The sequence below is a fragment of the Mus caroli genome, unplaced genomic scaffold (assembly GCF_978045245.1).
Source record: "Mus caroli unplaced genomic scaffold, Mus_caroli_1 scaffold_7, whole genome shotgun sequence".
Classification (NCBI taxonomy): Eukaryota; Metazoa; Chordata; class Mammalia; order Rodentia; family Muridae; genus Mus; species Mus caroli.
The window spans coordinates 110,472,404-110,495,417 of NW_028227262.1; the positions used below are offsets into that span (position 1 = coordinate 110,472,404).

The following is a 23,014-nucleotide window of genomic DNA, read 5'->3' on the forward strand; positions in this document are numbered from 1 at the left end:
TATAATGCCAACATTATCACATAGACCGTTGTATTAGAGGAAAGGGTCTCAATCCTCTGCTACGTCTAAATGGAGGGGAAGGGACTACAGAGCATTGCTCTACTTTTGATGCAGTTATTTTTCCTCTGTGGCACAGAGATGAGAGACAGCTGTTTGCAGATCGAAGTCTTTATACAGCAGATAGTGAAAATGAAGAGGACAAGAAGCCAACACAGAATGCAAACATGAAGACAGAACAGAGCTCAGGAAGAGAGGAGGCCGAAAGTCAAGGCTCTCCCAAACCACTTAACAGTATGTGTCCCTCCTTGTACTATGCAGTAGGTAACTTGCTGGTATTTGAGTTTGTTGTAGGATTGAAAATGTTTGCATTTTATAATACTGTTGGAAAATGTGAAGTATGTTTTGAGTAGTTCACTAATGTGCAAGGTGCTGAATGTGAGTGTCTAGTATAGTAGCTAGGGATAGATTACCAGTGTGTGGATATGTGAGGGTTGCAAGCCTTAGATAGAGTCACTGTTTTCAAAGTCATTTAAAAGCTCATAATGCTTTATGGCCTCTACTGTCCCAAATGAGTTTCAAGTTTAACTTAACTTCACATGTGGTAACATGTCTTTCATTCTCATAATTAAGAGACATCTGGTTGGCTGATCTGTATCTAGTGGGAATTGAGGTAGTGTGATGCTATTTGATAACTGTTGACAGGAGGCTTCTACTGGTGCATTGATTGGTTATTGGCAAATAAAGTAATAATAGGACTATCAAACACTGTAGTAATATCACCTTCTCCTTGAAGTCTTTGTTCTTTGAATAAAGTGAACCTAAACATTTTTTAGGAAGAAAGAACAGTATATAGCTTTCCATTTAAAACGTAATTAAAATCAATATTTTATCTTTGTGATGAAAGGATTCTGCATGATGAATATTATCGAATTCATTTTTAATTTCTTAGTTTCCACTAATTCCCAGTAAATCTGGTCCTCTGTAATTCGTAGTTATTATGTCAGGGCAAGGCAGTGCATCACTGCGAGCTGATAGAAGAGTTGCTATGCAGTGGTGCTTGCAGAAGAGAAAGGCCAATAAGAGCCCAGGTAATAACTGCTTGAAACCATGGTCGGTCCATAAATGCGCTTGAGGTTTGAAAGTTGCCTTTTTTTTCCTTTCTAGTGAGAAAACCAAGGGAAAGGGAAAGTCAGAAGCAGTTTGTCGTCATTTTAGTTAGAACAATTTTTTTGTTTTGTTTTTCTGGAAAGAGAAATACCACAAATATTCTAAGGACATACATCAGTCACCTTGTATCTTGGTCAATTACGAAAAAATGGGAAATTAAAATCAGTAAGAAAAGAGAGGTGTGGAGGTAGTTGTCTTGAAACTGGGTATATTTTAGAGGCCATGACTGTTTCTTATCCCCTCTCATCTTCACCAGGGATCTTTACAAGTGTGCGATCGGAACTCAGGAGTAGACCGTCAGAATATTCTGATGGCTCTGATTCAGAAGACTCTGGGCCCGACTGCACTGCACTGGTACGTGTCTGTGCTCTGTGTGTGCACACCATCCAGTGACGGTCATGTTCCACACATTTCTGTGTGGCTGTGGTAAGCGGTGGAGGGAGAAATACTGCTGCTTATGTTTCTGACAAGCTGTATTTTACCTTTAACTGTGTGCTTTGTATTCAGGTAGAGATTTTCAAATTTTGATATGAAATATTAAGACTCCAACTTGTAAGCAGATAAACTGGTTAGTGTGTATAGCCTTAGTTTCTTTTTAGCTTTGTTTCTATTTAATATTTCAGAAAATTAACTTTGCCACTGAAGATTCTGAAAGTTCAGGTGATGAAAAGAAACATGAAATAACATCACACTTTAAAGAGGAGTCTGGTATAGTGAGGAACCTCCTTCAGAAGAGCCAGAAGCCATCTAGACAGGAAATTCCAGTTAAAAGGTAGGCTTGCTGCTGGAAGCAGTAGTTTTACATTGTGAGTAAATGCTGTGAAAGTTTTCAAGTATACTGATTATTTTATCAGAAAAAAAATACACCATTGTGTTTTGAATCACCTGCTCCTTAGGGAATGTCCTACCTCGACGAGCACAGAGGAAGAAGCTATTCAGGGCATGCTGTCCATGGCAGGGTTGCACTATTCCTCGTGTTTACAAAGGCAGATACAAAGCACAGATTGCAGTGGTGAGAAGAACTCTCTCCAGGATCCCAGTATTTGCCACGGCAGTAACCCTGAGTTTAGGCAATTGTATCGCTGCAATAAACCAGTGGAATTTGGTAAGAAACACAAAACCAGTCTCTGAAAAATAATATATGACTGTACATTCAGTAGTGCTGTGAGTGATATTGTTGAGGTTAGAGATAATATGGATAAGGACTGTCTACTGTAAGAAGGACTTTATACAGTCACGTAAGGTGCAAGCATAACTCAAAATTCGGGTCAGTGGGCTTGCTACCAAGCTCCTGACAACCAGGGTTTGATCCCCAGAACCCATGTGGTGGAAGGAAGGAACCAACTGCCACAAGTGTCTCCACACACGTGGTGTGGTATGCATGTATCGACACAAAACAGCCAAAATGGAACTTAAGTGTTAAAACTCAAAATGTAAATGACTTAGGACTGAGTATCATGTTCTCAGGCCTAATTATACCATTGCTCTTGCAAAGATAGTCTTGTTTTCCTGTTACCGATTGTAAGAGCTCCCAGAGTGGAAGGAATGTCTGGTGTTCTAAATGGTTTGCAGTCCATTCATTTTCCTTTGAGAAGAGAAACAAGTTTTGGGTAGTTTTTTTCTGAGGTTATGCTTTCTCAAGCTCTTTGAAAAGGAAATATTAGGAAAAGAGCGGACACAGCATGTCAGTAATGCCACCTAGTGTTCTCTGTGCTTTAAGAGGAAAAAACATGATTCTTAGGATTGAAAAAAAGACAAGTCGCAGTTGTGTTTAGTCGCCCATGATTGGGGTCATCTATGTACTAGGACCTTGACCTCCATTTTACATGAAAAGGAAATATGACTTAATGAGATTAATTTAGTTTGCACACACTTTACATAGCTATTCAAATTTGTTGGAATTTGAACCCGAGACCACTTGATCCCCAAATCTTTGCATATTGTGTAAGAGCAAAGTAAAGCTTGGAAAGGTTTAATAGAATTGGTACTTGGAAGATCTCAAATTTAAATCTGGGTCTGCCTGTCTTTCTCTGCTCCATTTTGCCTTCCTATATTCCATTTGATCCCTTAATGCAGGGAAATATATACTTTTTGTCCTAATGGAAAATCTCATTTTAGAGACATATGTATTGCCTTTGCAACACATGGCCACAGTACCTTACTGTAGGTTTTCCAGCATTAGCATAAAACTTGTCATAGAAATAGCAAGTTTGGTTGTGAGTTGCTGACTGTGGGTTTTGTCTGTTTAAGGAGTATAGTGAAATCAAGGCATGTGAATAAATAGTTAATGTCTAAACAAAATGTCAGCATACATGTGCTTTCACTTGTAAGCACTAGGCTAGTTTTGTTTAAAAGTTTTTGCAAAGATAATTTAATCAAGACTTCTTTCTAGGATACCATGCCAAGACCGAAGATCAGGATTTGATGACTTCTTCCTGGAATAAACAGTTTGATCGAACTTCCAGATTTAATGCTCAGGTATATTCCAAAGTAGAAATATGAAGAAGAAATTTAGAATATTCAATATTCTTTTTTAAGCTTCTTTTAACTGTTTAATTCCTTTCTCTTTTGATGTTGGTTATGACCTCTTAGTTAATTTCAAGACTTATCAGTAACATTTGTTTCCTTACATATTGACTCGATTATCAAGAGTCTGAAAGAGGTCTTCTACTTAAAAGAAAAACCAGGCATGTGCCCTGGCTTTTGGAACTTTTTCTAGCAACTGTAGTAGAGGTGAACCTTATACAAGCTAAGTTATAAAAATTAGGGGGGCCAGTTGGTAAAGGTGCCTGTTACATACCTTAGTGGCCTAGGTATTCCTGGGACCCACACGGTAGGAGGAGTGAAGTAACTTTTCTGAAAAGGCGCGGTGCGTTACATTGAGAACCCGTGATGAGCCAGGGAGACTGTGGGTCCTCTGCTTCCGTTTACGGGAGAGTAGGCAGCATCTCTGCTGGTTCCATCTTGACTGAGGAACTAATCTTCCAAACCTTTATGTCTTTTAATGACATGACCAGACCATCATGAAGGGTGAGGGTCTGTCAAGCGCTCGTCAGAGCACTTGCCGTTGAGGCTGATGGCCTGAGTTTGATACTTGGGACTCACATGGTAGAAGGAGAGAACCAACTCCCATAAGTTATCCTCTGGCCTCCACACATGTATCCTGATGTTTGGGCAGACACACAGACACACACGAGGGAGGAGGGAGGGAGGGGAAAAGAGAGAGAGAGAGAGAGAAGAAAAAAAGAAAACCAAAATTGACTAGTTTATTTTGCTAATGCAGAGAAAGCTTTAAATACCTCATTTATCTGAAATCTGAAGAATTTAGCTACATTTCTTTTTTTCCTTATTTAGGAGTTAAGTAGAAGCCAGAAACACATCAAAAAGGAAAGCTCTTCAGAAACCAATCAGAAGGCACAAAGCAGGCATTGTGTGGACAGCAATAACTCAAGCATTCAGAATGGAAAGTACACGCTGAATCCCAGCTTGGTTTCATGTAATGGCAGTCTGAGCCCAGAAAGGCCTATTGGTGAAACTTCTTTTTCAGTGCCCCTTCACCCCACCAAGAGACCTGCATCAAACCCACCACCTATCAGCAACCAGGCAACAAAAGGTAACTGTATTTAGTTAAATACAGTTTAAAAAATACAGTTAAAAAAAAGGTTAAGTGTATTTGTAACTGTGTGAAGGCAGTTGTAGTAGGTGGGGACACTCTAGAACAGTGGTTCGCAACTTTCCTAATGTGCAGCTGATTAATACAGTTCCTCACATTATGGTGACCTCCAACCATAGAATTATTTTTATTGATACTTCAAAACAATAATTTTTCTAATGTTATGAATCAAACAAATGTAAATATTTGTTTTCTGATGGCCTCCGCTGAGCCCTGTGAAAGTGTTATTTGACCCTCAAAAGGGGTTGCAACCCAGAGGTTAAGAACCAGTACTCTAACAACTGCATGATAGCGATGGGTACGAGCCACATATGGGTGTGGTAACGATGAGAGGGTACTTGAGCAAATCCCAAGGGAAAGGATCGCCTTTCTGGGGCTCAGGAGGAAGCAGGTCCTTAAGGAGGATGAGGAGTTTGCCAGGCTTGAGGTAAGGGAGGTTGCAGAAGAAACAATGAAAACAGAGGAGAGAACATGACTGAGACACAGGAGGACAATGGTTCCTGGGAATACATCAAGTTGCAGTCCACTTGGTTGCTGAAACATAGTCTGGAAGGACAGTGGCCTTCTCTTTTGTGTGTGTGATAAAGTGGAAGGGTTTTAAAGCATGACGTTAAGAGATGAGACCGAAACAAGCTTGTGTACTACAAAGCTTCATATTTTAAGTCTTCCAGATATTATATGACATATGACAAATATACTTTTTATGAGTATTAAGAGTGTTGTTGGTGTTTTATAGGTAAACGTCCAAAAAAAGGAATGGCAACAGCCAAACAACGTCTTGGGAAGATTCTGAAATTGAACAGAAATGGCCATGCTCGCTTCTTCGTTTGACAGAGCTGCTATTACAGTCACTCTTCCCTTTGGATGCCAGTCTCGGGGAGTGGAAGCCTGGAGTTTCCCCCACCCCGCCTGGAGCAGTTTGTGTGTACAGTAAGAATACTGCCTGAAGAACAGAATGGACCTGATGCTGCATTTTCACTGTGCCACACCCACTCAGCAATAACCCTTGGACCTGGTGGGGAGAGGAAGGCAGAGGGTAGTAGAACCTTAAAAAGAGACCTTGAACTGGAAAGGGGTCTCTTGTCAGGGCTTGAATTTAATTTTGTTGTTGGTAGTGTCTTGATTTTATTTTTCAGTAGTAGGATAAAGAATTATCAATAATTTATTTAACAGATTTTTTTTTTTTTAAAGTTAACAGCTTTTAATTTCTTTCTTTTTTTTAAAGCTATTTATTTGGAAGATTTCTGGAGAAATATCTCACTAATTTAGATTTAAGAATGTGAAGGTTTTTAAATTATTTTTGATAGTGTGTGTGTTACATGTGGAGAAGAGCCGCAGTAACAGTAGCTAGTCTGGACTCTTAAATTTGATATTCAGGTTAAAGTCTTAAACAGGGATTTGATGCATTAATTATTTTAAATTAAGATGTATATGAAATCATTTTATTTTATATATTTCATGTGTTTTTTATAAGCTATTAGCTTCGCTTTTGCTAACATCCAAGGTGCATACTATAATCCAGGTTGATTCCCTTATACCCCACCTTCCCTCTGCAGCCCAGTCCCCAATGTTTTGAGACAACCCAAGACTCTTCTCTTTGCAGGGAAACATGTTCATAGCCAATGTTAAAGAACCACATAAAAGAGTCCTCATTTCTCATTTCTTTTGACATTGTGGTTTTCTTCTACAAGTAACAAATCTGGCTTGTTTCATTTTCATTTTTCTGGGTCCCAAAGAGAACAGCTTTAATGTCTTTTTCCTGCTTATGGGGAAAGTATAAGTTTGGTTAAAATGTAATGTTTGTCGTTTTTCCAAAAACCTTTATAATTACAGAGGGCCTTCTTCAATACTGCTGGTGTTGGAAGAGCCAACATCTATCACAGGCTTTTATTATCTAGACATCATTTTTTTAAGAAATACAATTTGATTTAGGATGTTCAAATCTGCATAAAAGCCGTAATATATACCATATTAAGTTGTATAATAGCAAGCATGTTGGAATAGATCTGTGTGTGTGTGTGTGTGTGTGTGTGTGTGTGTGTGTGTGTGTGCGCGCGTGTGCGCGCACACGCTACTTTTTTGTTTTTTAATTTTCTGAATTAATACAGATTTGGAGTAAAATGGGTGCTTTTTGCAGTTTCTTCCAAATGTCTTGGCTAGTAGGATATGGAGGTTAAGTGTCTGGTTGAACTTTAAGATAATAATTTATCTCCTTTATGTACAATTTTTACTTAAATGCAATTTTTCAGTGGCTTATAATAGTTTTTAGTATCTCCATTTTCCCCTCATGACATAAAAATAAATTGATATTGGGGGTCTGATGATACCACATTTTACAAATTCCTACAAAGACAATATAGGCAAATAACATGAAATTTATTTTTATGGAGAAATATGGCTATATAATGGATTTGTTCTTTTCAATTCAGCAAAGTAGGTACACTTTTACTTCTGTATTAAGCATTAAGGTGAAAGGAAATAATTATGCACCATTATCTTTCATAGTTGCATTCAAAATATGTATTTCCAAAGAGAAACATTTCTTATTCTGTCTCTTTTACAATATTTAATGGGATAAGGAAGTTACGAATTCACCTTCTGGTCCAGATTATCTGGACCAAAGTTTCCATTGTATTTTGAGTGTCAGGAGAAGAAGGATTTTTATGGAGTTCTTAGTATCTGTAGACAGCATCCCTAGCCCCTGCCTACACGATGCCATAACTAGTGGAGAGAGGGATACAGTCAGCTGGTTGGTGTATTTCAACATGCAGAAATCTGAATGTGGCTGACCACTCACCTTTCCACAATATATCACTGTGATGTCTTAGTTTTCTGTTTTATTGTTAGATCACATATTTTTATTTGGGTTAAAAAATAATAGTGATGACTTCTTTTCCCAGTTATGATCTAGATTTGTTTTAAACAACTCAAAATATTTTAATTATTTTGTTTTTTGGCCTTAAAAGTTAAAATTTATTCTTATGAATTAAAATTATGGCCAGTATCTTCCCTGTGTCCTTAGGCTGATGAACACTAATTTTGGGTTGCCACATATGTAATGTTTTAAATCACAGTTTTGTGGATTCATTTTAAAAAATCATTTTACCCTATTAATGGACTAAATGACAAAACTTTTAGCCAGTTAATATAGCCACTATGAAAGAATCCAGGTATCTTTCTTCATTGATAAAAATTCAGCTACACAGCCAAATGATTTTTCTAGTCAAACTTCTTCTAAAGTTCTCCATCTGTGGTGTGTCCTTTTATCTCATAGAAATGGCTGGACTTTGAAGTGTGACTACTGCTAGGATCTGGGCTCAGTAATAGGTAGTCTCTGTCTTTCCCATATTCTCACAAGTAGTATACCGCAGCTTAAGTCAGAAGATATTGGTGATAGCATTAGTTAGCTATAAGCAAATAAAATGTGTAAAGTTGAGAAACAGTGACTTGCACATGCAGCTTTAATAGTAGTGGTGATCCTGTCTTAATTCAGCTAAGTGACCCTTAACCTGGGATCTACTGTACTGTAATTTTCAACACTATATAATATTATGCTCCCTAGTATTGGTGAATGATTAGCAATACAAAACTGGCAGCTTAGTAGTTCAGGATCTTTGGAATACATTGAAATTCATAAATGAAGTTCATTTTTGAAGCACACGATTCAAATCATAAACTCAGAGGAGACAAGTCCATTTATATGGCTGAACGCTTAGCTTGAATACCCTTCTGTATTTACTAATCCTAATTAATTCCTTTTCCATGTATTTTACTGTACTTATTCATAAGCGATCAGCAGGTATTATCAGACACTTACGGAGTGCTCAGAAGTAGCAAGTACTGTGAGGAACCTCAAGTTCAGTTTTGTCTGTCCGGGAAGGTGTCTTCTCCAGGAGGTTTGCAGTGTTGTTTTGACTTCTAACAAAGTTGAGCAGAAGGTGGCCCATTTGTAAACAGAACAAACAAAACAAAATCCAACTTCATTAGGTTCAATGAGATATACCACTCACAAAATACTCATGTTCTTTTAACATTTAAGAAAAATTCTAGCCAGGCAGTGGTGGCACATGCCTTTAATCCCAGCACTTGGGAGGCAGAGGCAGGTGGACTTCTGAGTTCAAGGCCAGCCTGGTCTACAGAGTGAATTCCAGGACAGCCTGGGCTACACAGAGAAACCCTGTCTCAAAAAAAGAAAAGAAAAGAAAAGAAAAATTCTAGCCTGGCAGTGGTGGTGCACGCCTTTAATCTCAGCACTTGGGAGGCAGACAGAGGCAGGCAGATTTCTGAGTTCTAGGCCAACCTGGTCTACAGAGTGAGTTCCAGGACAGCCAGGGCTATACAGAGAAACCCTGTGTGGGAAAACCAGGAAAAGAAAAGAAAAATTCTACAAGTTAGTCATTTCTGTATGGTATAGCTTGGAAGGAAGCAAAAGACCTGTATTTTAGCCCATGTTCTGCTAGTTATCAGCCAAGCAATGCTGAGTCAGTAGATTATTCTGAATCTTATCTTTTAAGTCCCAGTTGCCTTGTTTGTGACTGTGGATAAAAACTACTCAATGAAGAACAGCATTCTTCAGGTATTATGTTATGTCATACTTGGTTAATTATTAAGTTACAACTGATGATGAATGCACCTTTCGAGAGTAGTTTAAGGAAAAATACACACCCAGGACATGCTATCTAAAAATCTAACAAATTCCTAACAAGGTGCTGGATTAGAATCAGGTTTTATCCTTGAAGTGAAAGAAAAAGAAATGAGCTTCTTTGTGGACAGATGAGTGAGAACATCCATCAGCAAGGCATGGATGGTTATTAGCACAGCAGAGGAGCAGCTTTAGGGTTTTCTCAAAGAGGAATTAGTATAGTACTCCTCTCTATATTTGGCCTGCTCTTTGGGTACTAAAGATAAAAGAGGTGGTAAATTTAAAATGATTTAGCAGCTACCCATGGAGTTAGGGGAAAAACAAGGTGATCAGGAAAAACCTTTTCAAAGGCAGTTGTGGGCTAGGTACTATGACAGCCCAGGGAGAGAGGGAAGTCAGAAGTAGTGTAGAAAGGAGACTCAACTTGATGTGTTCAGAAATGAGTATCTGCTTGCTTCAGATGTTCTGCAGTGTGAGACAGTACCTGGGAACCGCTGCCAGAGAGACACCATAGCAAATGTGCATTTTTGGTATTCACATGAAAACATGAAACTTCATAATGCAAATCTAAGTGTCTCTCAAAAATTCATTTTTCCCATTATAAAACTAATTGCTCCCTATGTAAAAGAGAAGGTGTCACCTTTCATATGTGCAAGGCCCTGGGACTTGATCCCTAGCACCACAAAGAGATCAAGAGGAGCTAAGGCGTTTAGACTGTTACGGGTATCCTAGACTTTCATCTAATACAATCTCAAAGAATTACACATTACAACTTTTGTCTAGGGAGAGCTAGCTAGTCAATAAGGGTGACCAGTGTAACCCAGAGAGGATAGATTTGCTTAGAGACACCAGTGGCTTTAGGATCTCTGGTATCTTTTTCCTTACACGGAGCCCATTCTTTGACACTGCAGCTTCTGCTTGTCCTGTAGACACTGTCCATATATGCTATTGAAGTTAGACAAAAAGAGCTGTACTCCCTGAACTGCTGTTGTGCGCAGTTAGCTACCCTTGGCCTTAGTACTAACCCTTTCCTTATTTTGCTTCCATGCTCTAAGTGAAAACAAATATTTGATACCCTTTCTATAAACATTTTTTTAAAGGTTTTTAAGAAGCAAATGTCTATTTCCAAAGCAGCTGGCATATCATCAGTACCACGGCTTTATTCTTTTATAGTAAGTCTCCCCTCTTTACTGGGGAGAAACAAAAAATTCTCACTGGAGAAACCCTTAGGTTCCCTGTCACCTCTGGTGCCCTTCTAGTTTCTTAAGGCTTTGTCTTAACTGTGATATTACACTTATGTTTAAAACCTCTTAAAGGTGTATTCGAGGATTCTTCCAACCAATGTATCTGCTCTGCACTATTCATGAATGGAACCCTGGCTACCACGTAGCCCCTGACCTCCAAGTAGTTTACCTATGCAAGACCTGTGACACTCTGGATTCATTTTCCATTATAGAAAGCAGTCATTAATGTGATTTAATCATAAAGATTTGTCTTCAAGTTTTTTCCTTTTTTTTTTTTTTTTCAAAATATCAGCTGTTCCCCTCTGTATTTTTTACCAAAACAATTATCATAAGTGCTAGAATATATACTATTTTGCAGGAATAAAATAACCAAGACATATTTCTTTGGTGGATTTTGTTTTGTAAGAAATGCCAGCACTAACTATATAGAGTTGATTCTTTGCCTAGAATAATTTTTTTCCCTTTTAAGAGTCATAAGTAACATTTTATTTTCACAAAGCATGCATATAACTTACACAATATAGTCAGGGACCTGAGGTGTAACTTGCTAAGTGAACCCCAAGGTTATTTTATCTTGCAAAAGAAACCTGAACCAAACGAAGGGCCTTACAGTTTATGGTTAGACTGAATCAAATGCTGTAACCTCAGCTTTTCCAAAAACAACTCTTGACTGCACAAGCAGGTCATGCAGTTGTTAAGTATGAAATAGCACTGATAGGAAATGCATGCGCATCCTTGCAGACTGTATTTCCTTTGGAAAAGACTTTTCTACTTTTAATATAATTAAGCCATAACAGTTTCATGCTGTGGAAAGGATGAAAAGGTTCATTTTAAGAGATTATATTAGTATGAACTTTCACATTAATTGTGAAACATCTAACTTTGCCAGTGTTCAGCAAGTTTTCTTTTGGGGTGTTGGAGGGTGGTAATGGGGAGGGGTAGTGTTGGTTTTAGGGGTTTTAACTCTGTGAAATTTGAAATCAGGACAGTTGTTGGCTATGGTACTTACTAGTTTTGTAGTAATGTTTTGCTAGCCTGACTTTCCTTACTGGTTTTTATGTCCATGGTCCCCGGTGACTGTTACTCTTGTTTGGGGTGTGTGCATAGTAGTGTCTCATCTGTGTGTATGCACACGTGTCCTGTGACTACAGAAGCACACGGTGTGACAATGGAACGGGGTGGCTGGGAGTGGGATGCTGGAGCTTTAAGAGCATTTGTTTTTATTCAGAACAGTATTTCCCATCTTTTGCCTGCAGGCAGGGAAAGTGTACAGTATTTATTTTGTTTCTGTTTTACTCTGAATTTGTAAGTCTCTAAGTAGCTTATATTATTATTATAGGGAAGATAAGTGACTTGCTTAAAGTTGTATTTAGTATTCTTACTTTCTAATTTCTGTATTTTAAAATATTGAAATTAAAATTGTATTACTTTTGTTCTGATTTTTTTTAGCACTCAGTGTATTCTTTGCTCATTTTGTCTAAAAGTATAAATGTTGAAAGTTGTATAAAAATGTCTGAAAGAAAAAAATCTGAATTCTATATACAATTCTGACTTCTTGTTCCCTTTTTCTGAATCTCAAGACACTAGAATGTTGAAAACTGTTTTGCGTTCTTACTATTTCTGAGGATTTAAATGTGAAAAGTAACATCTTATTATTTTACTAGAGGTACCACTGGGGAAGAGTGATGGCCAAGAGGGAAGACTGAGTGACTGGTGAGAGATGAGATGCAGGGAGAAATAGATATGAGGCTTTCTCTATTTCTTTCTTGTTTTTTTTAAAGGACTGTATGTATTTCTTTAATGGATGGTTATTAAGAGCAGGTGCTGTTCTGGGCATCAACCCAGTGTTGTAGCAACAGAGTTACAGAAGTAGCAAAACCAAGCCTAGGCCTCAGAGGACTTCTGTGTGGTGGGAGAGCAAGGTTCAACTACTTATTAAGTGCAGATCCTAGGAGGGAAGATGGGCTTGATTTTGGACAGACGGTCTATGAGACAGGTCAAGGATGATAAGGGTAAGTTCTTGCACTGGAGAGAGGGAGTGGGGTCAAGGAAGGAAAACCCTCAGTCAGGGCTTTCATAGAGAAGCCTCAGGCTTTTGCATCTCCGTGTAATGCTATCTTTCAGACAGACAGAAACCTCAACTGTAGGAACTTGTCTTGAGAAACTCTTTGTACAGCTAGATGATATTCTAATGGCCACCTATTACAGTGAAATAATGAACACATCTCATCTCCACAAACTCAGCCTGATTTTTTGTGGGACTGAGAAATAAGTCCCAGGGGCTGTAGGTGTGGCACTCCTTCAGATTTAGAGGGAAGACCCAAAGCTTTGATACAGGATTTGGATCACAAGTTTCCATTACTTAATCATGCATACTCACTATGTACAGGGAACATTTTTATTCTTCCCCACAGTATTCTGATGTGGGAGGAACTACTTTATCCTCTTGTACAGGTGAAACCAGTGACTTAATTAAGGTTTTACTGCTGTGAACAAACACCATGAAGCGTTCCTCAACAGGGAGTCCATGGCTCTGGCATCTCCAACATCTTGGAGTCTCCAAGGCAACTCCAGTGTTACTACTTCTTGTTTCAATATCTGGGATCCACACATGATCTTCTGGGCTCTTCCAAAGGGCTTAGATCACGTCTCCAGCTCTGACCTTTGTTACACTCTAAGCTCAGGTTGATCACTCTACTGCCGCTGTTGTTCTTGGTGATCAACAGCCTCTCATAGGCTCTCTTCATGGTGCCAAGCCTCAACTCCTTTGCATGACCCCTTCAGTCCTTAGCCAGCAACTGCAACTGAGGCTTCACCTTCACCAATGGCCTTCCTTGGCCTCTCATAGTGCCAAGACTCAGCTGTTCTCCATGACCCCCCTTCATGCATTCAAAAACAGTACCATCTGGGTGACTGTTACATGTTACCCAGTACAACTGCTGCAGGAGGTACAACTTTGGCTATCTCTGGAACACAGCTTTTTTGTACTCTCACTTCCCAGAAGATTTCACCTCAATGATGCTGGTATTTTCTTAATCACCACTAATTTCTTAGCTCCAGTTAACCAGCATCAATTGTCCCAGTAGTCCCTTCTATTCTGGACTCTAAAGCCAGAGTCATGTGGCCCAAGCTGTGGAGTTCTGCTGCTTGCTAGGGCTGGAACATGGCCCCCTTGTTCTATTACATCATCACCAGCTTTCTGTTTTCCAACACCTTCGCCGCCTAAGGCTGGCTGTCCTGGAATTTGCTCCTAAACTGACTTTGAACTTAGAGGTCTACTTGCCTGTCTCCTAAGCACTGGGATTAAAGCACTTGGTCCACCCATCCTGGGTTTAAGTTTTTCTTCACCTACAACTTTCTCTGTTCTAGGCTGGCCTTGAATTTGGAGATCTGTGTGTGTTTGCCCCCTAGGATTAAAGGCTAGTACTACCATGCCTGGACCTAAACTTAGCTGGGTGGGGTCTTGCCCAAAGCTCACTACTCCTTTAATTCAATTCAATATCTTTCAACACAGGATTCAGCTCCATTTCACTTCCTGGGTGCCCCTTTAATACTCGAACCATATATTTTATATTTTTCCTTTTTCAGCTTGCTATGCTTGTTTAAAATGCTCTTCATGAGACTTAACCAGAGAACAAAGTCTATGATGGGCCTTTCAGAGACTTCCTTTGTTAATGAAATTAATCTGAGTCTCTTTACCTTAGCTTCAGGCAGACTCTTCAGACAAGGGCAAAAAAACCAGCTACATTCTTCAACAAAATACCATAAAACAGTCTTTAGGTCACATATTGAAAATTTCCACTGAAATCTCTTAGGCCAGGTCCTCACAATTCAAATCACCCTCAGTAACAAAGTCTTCCATATTCCTACTAGGATAACCCATTAAGTCCCATTTAAAGCATTCCACTGTTTGCCAAATCCAAAGTCCCCAAGTCCACAACCTTTCAAATAAAAACATGGTCAGGCCTATCACAGCAATACCCCAGTCCCTGGTACTAACTTCTGTCTTAGGATTTTACTGTTGTGAACAGATACCGTGACCAAGGTAACTCTAATAATGGAGAACATTTAAATGGGGCTAGCTTACAGGTTCAAAGGTTCAGTCTATTATCAAAGTAGGAGCATGATAATATCCAGGCAGGCATGGTGCAGGAGGAGTTAAAGAGTTCTACTTATTCACCTGAAGGCTACTAGCAGAATACTGGCTTCCAGGCAGCTAGGATGAGGGTCTTAAAGCCCACAGTAACACCCACTCCAACAAGGCCACGCCTATAATGCTACACCGTCTAATAGTGCCTCCTGGGGCAAGCATATACAAACCATCACACCAAGGTACAGAGAAGGTGAGTATCATGTTCAAGTTCACCTACTATTAAGTAGAACTCAGGGCTGGGGAGATGGCTCAATGGAAGGAACTGGGTTCCTAGCATCCATAATAAATACCACAAGTTGGGATATAGAGACTGGATCCCTGGGGCACACTGGCTAGCTATACTTGCAAAATCAGTGAGTTTGTTTTCACAAAAGACCTTGCCTCGCCGGGCGTGGTGGCACACGCCTTTAATCCCAGCACTCGGGAGGCAGGGGCAGGTGGATTTCTGAGTTCGAGGCCAGCCTGGTCTACAGAGTGAGTTCCAGGACAGCCAAGGCTACACAGAGAAACCCTGTCTCGAAAAACCAAAAAAAAAAAAAAAAAAAAAAAGACCTTGCCTCAACATACAAGGTGGAAAGTGATTAAGGAATATCCAGTGTGAACCCCTACACATGCCTGCACACACATATACATTTGTGTATACATACATCTAAACTTAAGGTTTGAACAAAAAGTTTGTCCAACTCCTTTCTTCTGAGTTGTTTTTATTCTGTATTTTGAATTATGAAGGAGTTGTTAGATGGTACTTGATGTAGAAATGGTTTGTGTTTGAAACATTTTTGTGTAGAGTAATAGAATTTCTTGTTGAAGATTTGTGCCTCTTTTATACTAGTACTCTCAGGACTGATCTCACCTGCGGCACAGGGAGGCTGTGAGCAGGCAATGGATGCGTAGCACTATTGTAAACATGAGCCCAGTAAGTACTTCCAAAGTTGAGAACTAGAGGATGAAGAGGCTTTGCCTGATGCATCTCTCCACCAGAAAGCCCATACCCTGGTGGCTGATGTTACAGCCTCTCCTACATGCAAGCCTGCTTCTCTATTTTCTGTTTCTCAGCTCCAAGAGTGGGTCATTCCACATAAGAAAGGAAGAGACCAAAGGTGCATTATTTTGGGGCTCTGGGGGGTTCTGCTTGTGGTTCAATAATAAAGACCTTTGGCCATTTTGATGGGACAGTATTTAGCTAGCTCCTAACATAACTCAACTTCCCTGCCATTGCGTCCTTCTGCATGGCTCCCTCAGCTCGGCCTAGTCCGTGCTTCTGTCCCTCTTTGACCCCTGCCAAAAAAGAATATTCCTATAAATAATATATCTAAATTCCAAAGCATTTTTTGTTTGTTTTTTACAGTGGTGGTTTTAAAGCAAATTGCAAATGATTTATAATAGTAAAAAAATAGTATATAACTAAGGAGTGCTGACCCAGGCTTGCAGGAAGGACAAGCCACAGTTAGAGAGAGCAATACCAGCTAACACCACAGATAACCAGATGGCAAGAGGCAAGTACAAGAACATAAGCAACAGAAACCAAGGCTACTTGGCATCATCAGAACCCAGTTCTCCCACCACACGGGAAAAGCAACACTCTGATTTAAGATCACATCTCATAATGATGATAGAGGACTTTAAAAAGGACGTAAGTTACTCCCTTAAAAAAAATACAGGAGAACACAGCTAAACAGATAGGAGCCCTTAGAGAGGAAACACAAAAATCCCTTAATGAATTATAGGAAAACACAAACAAACAGGCGAAGGAATTAAGCAAAAATTCCAGCATCTAAAAATAGAAATAGGAACAATAAAGAAATCACAAAGGGAGACAACCCTGAAGATAGAAAACCTAGGAAAGAGATCAGGAGTTATAGATGCAAACATCACCAACAGAATACAAGAGATAGAAGAGAGAATCTCAGGTGCAGAAGATACCATAGAAAACATTGACACAACAGTCAAAGAAAATGCAAAAAGATCATAACTCAAAATATCCAGGAAATTCAGGACACGATGAGAAGACCAAACCTAAAGATAATAGGTATAGAAGAGAGTGAAGACTCCCAACTTAAAGGGCCAGTAAATATTTTCAGCAAAATTATAGAAGAAAACTTCTCTAACCTAAAGAAAGAGATGCCCATAAAAATATAAGAAGCCTACAGACCTCCAAATAGATTGGACCAGAAAAGAAGTTCCTCCCATCACATAATAGTCAAAACACCAAATGCACAAAACAAAGGAATATTAAAAGCAGTAAGGGGAAAAGGTCCAGTAACATATAAAGGCAGATCTACCAGAATTAACCAGACTTCTCACCAGAGACAATGAAAACTAGAAGATCCTGGGCAGATGTCATACAGACCCTAAAAGAACACAAATGCCAGCCCAGGCTACTATACCCAGCAAAACTCTCAATTACCATAGATGGAGAAACCAAGATATTCCAAGACAAAACCAAATTTACACAATATCTTTCCACAAATCCAGCCCTACAAAGGATAATAGATGTAAAATGTCAACACAAGGAGGGAAACTATACCCCAGAAAAAAAAAAAAAACAAGAAAGTAGTTTTCCTTCAACAAATCTAAAGAAGATAGCCACACAAATGTAATTCCACTTCTAACAACAAAAATAACAGGAAGGCAACAATCGCTATCCCTTAATATCTCTTAACATCAATGGACTCAATTCCCCAATAAAAAGACATTGACTAACAGACTGGATACGTAAACAGGACCCAGCATTTTGCTGTTTACAGGAAACACACCTCAGTGACAAAGACAGATACTACTTCAGAGTAAAAGGCTAGAAAACAATTTTCCAAGCAAATGGTCCCAAGAAACAAGCTAGAGTAGCCATTCTAATACTGAATAAAATTGACTTTCAACCAAAAGTTATCAAATGAGATAAGGAAGGACACTTCATACTCATCAAAGAAAAAAAATCTACCGAGATGAACTCTCAATTCTGAACATCTATGCTATTTCATGAAATTTGCAGGCAAATGGATGGGTCTAGAAATATAATCCTGAGTGAGGTAACTCAGTCACAAATGAACACACATGGTTATAAAGAGGGTCAGGAAATTGAACAAAGGTGTGTAGTATTGGGGCATGAAGAACTGGGGGATAGCAACCAGAAAGTTCCAGATGTCAGGAAAGCAAGAGCCTCCCAGGACCCCATGGGGATGACATTAGCTGAAATACTCCACAAAGGGGAGGGAGAACCTGCCAAGACCATATCCAGAGGTTAGGCATGGCTACCCGGGTTGAGGGATAGGTTCACCCATCTCCAATATTTTTTTAACCCAGGATTGCTCCTTCTAAAGGACATACAGGGACACAGAGTGGAAAAGAGACTGAAAGAAAGGCCATCCAGAGACTGCCCCACCTAGGGATCCATCCCACATGCAGTCACAAAACCCTGATACTATTGCTGGTACCAAGTGCTATCTGACAGGAGCCTGATACAGCTGTCTCCTGAGAGGCTCTGCCAGATCCTGACCACTACAAATGTGGATGTTTGAAGCTGACCATTGGACTGAGCACAGGGACCTCAACGGAGGAGTTAGGGGAAGGACTGAAGGAGCTGAAGGGGACTTATCTGTTATCAATGGGAAGGGAGGCTCTTGGTCCTGTGAAGGCTTGATGCCCCAGTGTAGAGGAATGCTAGGGTAGTGTGGTAGGAGTAGGTGGATGGGTGGGTGGGGGAAGCACCTTCATAGAAGTGGGGTAAGGGGAGATGGGATAGGGGGTTTGTAGAGGAGAAACCAGGAAAGGGGATAACATTTGAAATGTAAACAAATAAAATATCCAATTAAAAAATGGGATCTTTCTTTCTTTCTTTTCCTTTTTTTTTTCTTTTTTGGACTGCTTGGATGGATTTGTCCAGGAAGGCATGGGATTGTAATGATTTCAACAAAAGGAATTTATTTCCTAAAGTTTTCGAGGTCAAAAGCATGAGATCTAAGTGTCTGCAGGTGTATTAAGTATTTGTTGCTGGAAGAAAATACCTGGGAAACAATCTGAAGGGGTTAATTTTGGTACACCATTTGCAGTTACAGTTAATCATGGTGAGAAGTCATCAGGACAGATTCTTGATGCAGTTGGTTACACTGCAGCTGTCGTAAGGAAGCAAAAGCTGTATAGCTAGCTGGCTCCCTTTCTCCTTTTTATTCAATCTAGGATCCCAGCCCGTTGGATGGAACCGAGCACATTTGGGGTGGGTCTTCCATCTTTAGTTAACCTAAATCCAGAGAGTCTCTCAAAGGCATGCCCAGGGTTTGTTTCCATGGTAATTCTAAATCCCACCATATTGACAAAAAAAAAAAAAAAAAAAAAAATCACAGCAGGATTGGTGCCTTGGATAACCTTGAGGTAAAGATTTATTCTCAACCTTTTTGCTTTGCTTACAGATCTCTGTGTGTTTCCACATCATCTTTCTTCTGTTCATGTCTGTGTCTAAATGTCTTCATATAAGGAAACCTATACACAACACAACCTTACACACACGCCCCTTACACAACCTTACACAACCTTACACACAACCTTACACACAAGCCCCTTACACAACCTTACACACAAGCCCCTTACACAACCTTACACACAAGCCCCTCAGACAATTCTTAGTATTTTTACAAATCCATATGAAATATTTTTTCTTACCAGCACGCTATCAGTATCGATGCTTCTGACCATAGTAGTGAATACTGAAAGATGGGGCTCTTCACAGGTCCATTGGCCTGTCCATGATTCTTAGGATGACCATTTCCCCTTAAATCAAATGAAATTTGAAAGAGATTCTGGCTCATACGTTGTCAGGGAAAATCTCTGGGCTTTTTCTGGGTGGTGAGATTATGAGTGATATATTGCCTTTATTCCTTTCTCAAATATTTACTGAACATTGGGTACTGTGCTAGGGAGGCTTTGGGTGGGTAACAGGAACAAGGTAGGTTCTCTTCTGGCAGAGCTAAGGAAATACAAAATGTGTTTTGCTACAGTAGTACTAAAGCTGTGTCAAGGCAATAATTTGCTCTTATGACTGGCATGAAGCCCTGGTCAGCAGCTCAAGACTTACACTCCCCACTACAATTTTCTCCATTGTCAATAATGTTCCACAGGGCATAAAATAACATACTTCTTGTTATGACTACCACTTGGGTCCTTTTAACACTGTCTTTGTGATAATCTGTGAACTTTGCTGCCAAGGCCTGAATCAAAACTCTTTAGAGGGCTGCCCTTCCTCTGTGCAGCTTCATTTGCAGGTAAGGAGAGCAAGAACAGGTGGGGGACTTTATCTCTGTACTGCCTCCCTCAGGCCTTAGCCAATCAATATAGGGTCTGTTTGTAAATTTGGCCTCACATTTGAAATCAAGTAGCTGGTGGTATAGAATCTGAAGACATTTTGACATAAAGGTCAAAATAAAGATTTGTCTTAAAGAGCTTTTGTTTAATGGAGTGGATTATAACTCAATAAACAGAAAACGTAAACTGTAGCAGATCAAAAACAAAGGATATAGTTCTAGAATTCAGTCTCCTCCACTCTCAATGTCTTATAGAAAGCAGACTAGGAAAGCTGCTACTATGAGCCATTAGATTTGTTTTTATTACTACTATTTTTAAATTTGGTGTGTGTGTGTGTGTGTGTGTGTGTTTTGTGCTACATGAAGTTACAGGCAGCTATAGGCTGGGAATGGAGCTCGGGTTCTCAACTGCTGAGCCATCTCTCCAGCTGGGTGGGCCATTTCTTGTAAAGGAAAACATAGGACAGTGCCAGGAGCTACTATGAAAAATCAGACACTTGACAAATGTGCACATGGGGCTTGTTCTCTCAGCCACCAGCAAACTCTAAAGAAGCTCAGGCCAGGCTTCTAAGTAGTGAGATGAAAGACTGATGCTGAAGGAGGAGGGGCAACTGTGGATCACCTAACCATAGCTAAGGTCCCAGCTGGATGCAGCCACAGAAATTTTAATATGCCAAGAGAAGACCTACGAAGCCAAGCCTTGTCAACTCAGACCTCTGGGGGAAAAAAAGAATCTCTGGTATTAGCTACAAAGTTTTGGGGTTGTTTTGCAGCAATAGGTATTTCTATCCTCTTTTAACTTCTTGATAGCATTCAATGCAGCTGATTATCTCATTAAAATATTTGGCTTTCATGACCCCATATTCTCCATTATCCTCTTATTCCACTGGCTTCTCCTAAACCTTCATAGCTCTATCAGTTTCTTCTTTCTCCATTAAAGGAGAAGCTTCTTGGAATCCCATTCTTCCCAATTTATACTCTTCTGAGATGACCTCGTTCAGCCCAGTGGATCCAAATGCCATCTATATTTTCAAAATTCTAGTATTATCTCTTCTATAAATGCTAGACTCACAGATCCAGTATCTGCTAGACATTTCAACCTGGATTTTTTATAGCGATTCTTTTGCTTATCTTAAAACCTTGAATAATAACTATAGTCAGCTGAGAAATGCTATAAACAGGGGAAATGGTCTTCTCTAGGAAAGAACATCCTCCCACCATTTATCCAATAAAAAGTGGTCAGGCCTGAAATCATACACATTCAAGTAACACTATATAGACTGAGCAGGTTATGTTTATATATTTAGAAATATATAAATTTATATTAGGGATATATAAATTTGTATATTTAGGGATATATTCAGGAATATATAAATACATATTTAGGAGTATATAAATATATATAAAGTATATTATCCCCTTGACCCAGCTTTGCAAAACACACACACACACACACACACACACAACTAAGAGTCCATAAATTTGAGAGAAAGCAACAGGGTACATGGAGGAGCTTAAGGGAAGAAAGGGATGGGTGAAAAAATATTTTTTAAAACTCCAAATCTTTCATAAACTGTTAAATGATTACCATGGATGACAAAGACGGTTCACCTTGTAAGAGTATTTGCTGCCAAGCTTCAGGACCTGAGTTTAATCCATGGAACTCACATGATAAAAGGAGTGAACTTACTCTCATAAATTGTCCTCTGGCCAGTGGTGGCACATGGTTTTAATCCCAGCACTTGGGAGACAGAGGCAGGTAGACTTCTGAGTTCAAGGCCAGCCTGGTTCACAGAGTGAGTTCTGGGACAGCCAGGGCCACACAGAGAAACCCTGCTTAGAGAGAGAGAGAGAGAGAGAGAGAGAGAGAGAGAGAGAGAGAGAGAGAGAGAGAGAGAGAGAGAGAGAGAGAGAGAGAGAGAGAGAGAGAGAGATGTCCTCTGACCTCCAGGGCTACACAGGGAAACCCTGTCTTGAAAAATAAAGTTGTCCTCTGACCTCCGCATGTGCCGTGATGTGTGCGGACTCGCACATACTAAATGTAACTTTTAATATGGCAAGACACAACTGTCATGAAGTTTCTAGATTGAGAGAGAACTCTAGAGAGAGGTTCATCATGCCACCCGGGAATACACAGGTAAACACCAGTATTAGTCTGGAGGCAGAGAGCAGGGGAAATGTGGGCAGACTTATTGTGAGAGATGCCTTGAGAACGAACAGGTGATGAAGGTGAGTTAGCTTAGGCTAATCTGAATAATTTCATCAGCTTGTGGGAGATTACAAGGACTGGCTCTCTCCTGATGTCAGAAATCTGGAGTTGGGGCAATTAAAGAAGGAAAATGCCTGCCTAGGGTGTGAGAACCCAAGGTGAACTTATGGCAGGGGTAGAGGTGGTTGTAAGCGGAGGCTCAGATTAGTCCTCTGCAAATGAAAGGCACACCCACCAGTGAGTTTACTTAGGCTTTAGCCCAGGGAAAGGTGGTCAGTCCATCCAGAGTCACAGGTCAAAGCATCAAATGCAGAACTAGAAATATAACTGTTATATTCTCTAACCCTTATTTCTGTAAGCTCAGTAATAATGATCCCTTTTATTCTTGGTTATTAATACTCAGTCTTTTTTGTTATTCTAGGTGAAGATTTGGTAATTTTTTTTAAGTGTCAGAGAACTACGTTTTGGTTTTAATAATTCATTGTGTTATTTCCCTAGACTATTACATTTCTACTTTATATTACTCCCTCTTTTGGATATTTTTCAGGATATTATGTTACTGATTTGAGGTTTTTTTTTTCAGTTAGGCATTGACAGCTATTCATTTTCCCTAACACTGTTTTTGTTACACCTCC

General features: G+C 39.6%; 1 protein-coding gene and 1 long non-coding RNA gene across 2 annotated transcripts in view; one reads left to right on the plus strand and one right to left on the minus strand.

The window, feature by feature from the left end:
- Positions 1–11,001, plus strand: part of Kdm7a (lysine demethylase 7A) — a 66,937-nt gene extending 55,936 nt beyond the window's left edge. Inside the window, exons 14-20 of the mRNA XM_085840686.1 lie at positions 137–291; positions 1,424–1,521; positions 1,791–1,939; positions 2,064–2,272; positions 3,560–3,645; positions 4,522–4,780; positions 5,577–11,001. Of these exons, the coding sequence (XP_085696812.1) occupies positions 137–291; positions 1,424–1,521; positions 1,791–1,939; positions 2,064–2,272; positions 3,560–3,645; positions 4,522–4,780; positions 5,577–5,671 (1,051 nt within the window). The 3' untranslated portion in view covers positions 5,672–11,001. The remainder of the gene's footprint in view (positions 1–136; positions 292–1,423; positions 1,522–1,790; positions 1,940–2,063; positions 2,273–3,559; positions 3,646–4,521; positions 4,781–5,576) is intronic.
- Positions 289–8,744, minus strand: LOC147004010 (uncharacterized). Its single transcript, XR_015047652.1, has 4 exons — positions 8,658–8,744; positions 3,968–4,330; positions 2,076–2,249; positions 289–1,160 (listed from the first exon to the last, which is right to left on the minus strand). It is a non-coding gene; the product is annotated as an uncharacterized LOC147004010 (long non-coding RNA).
- Positions 11,002–23,014: the final 12,013 nt, after the last annotated feature.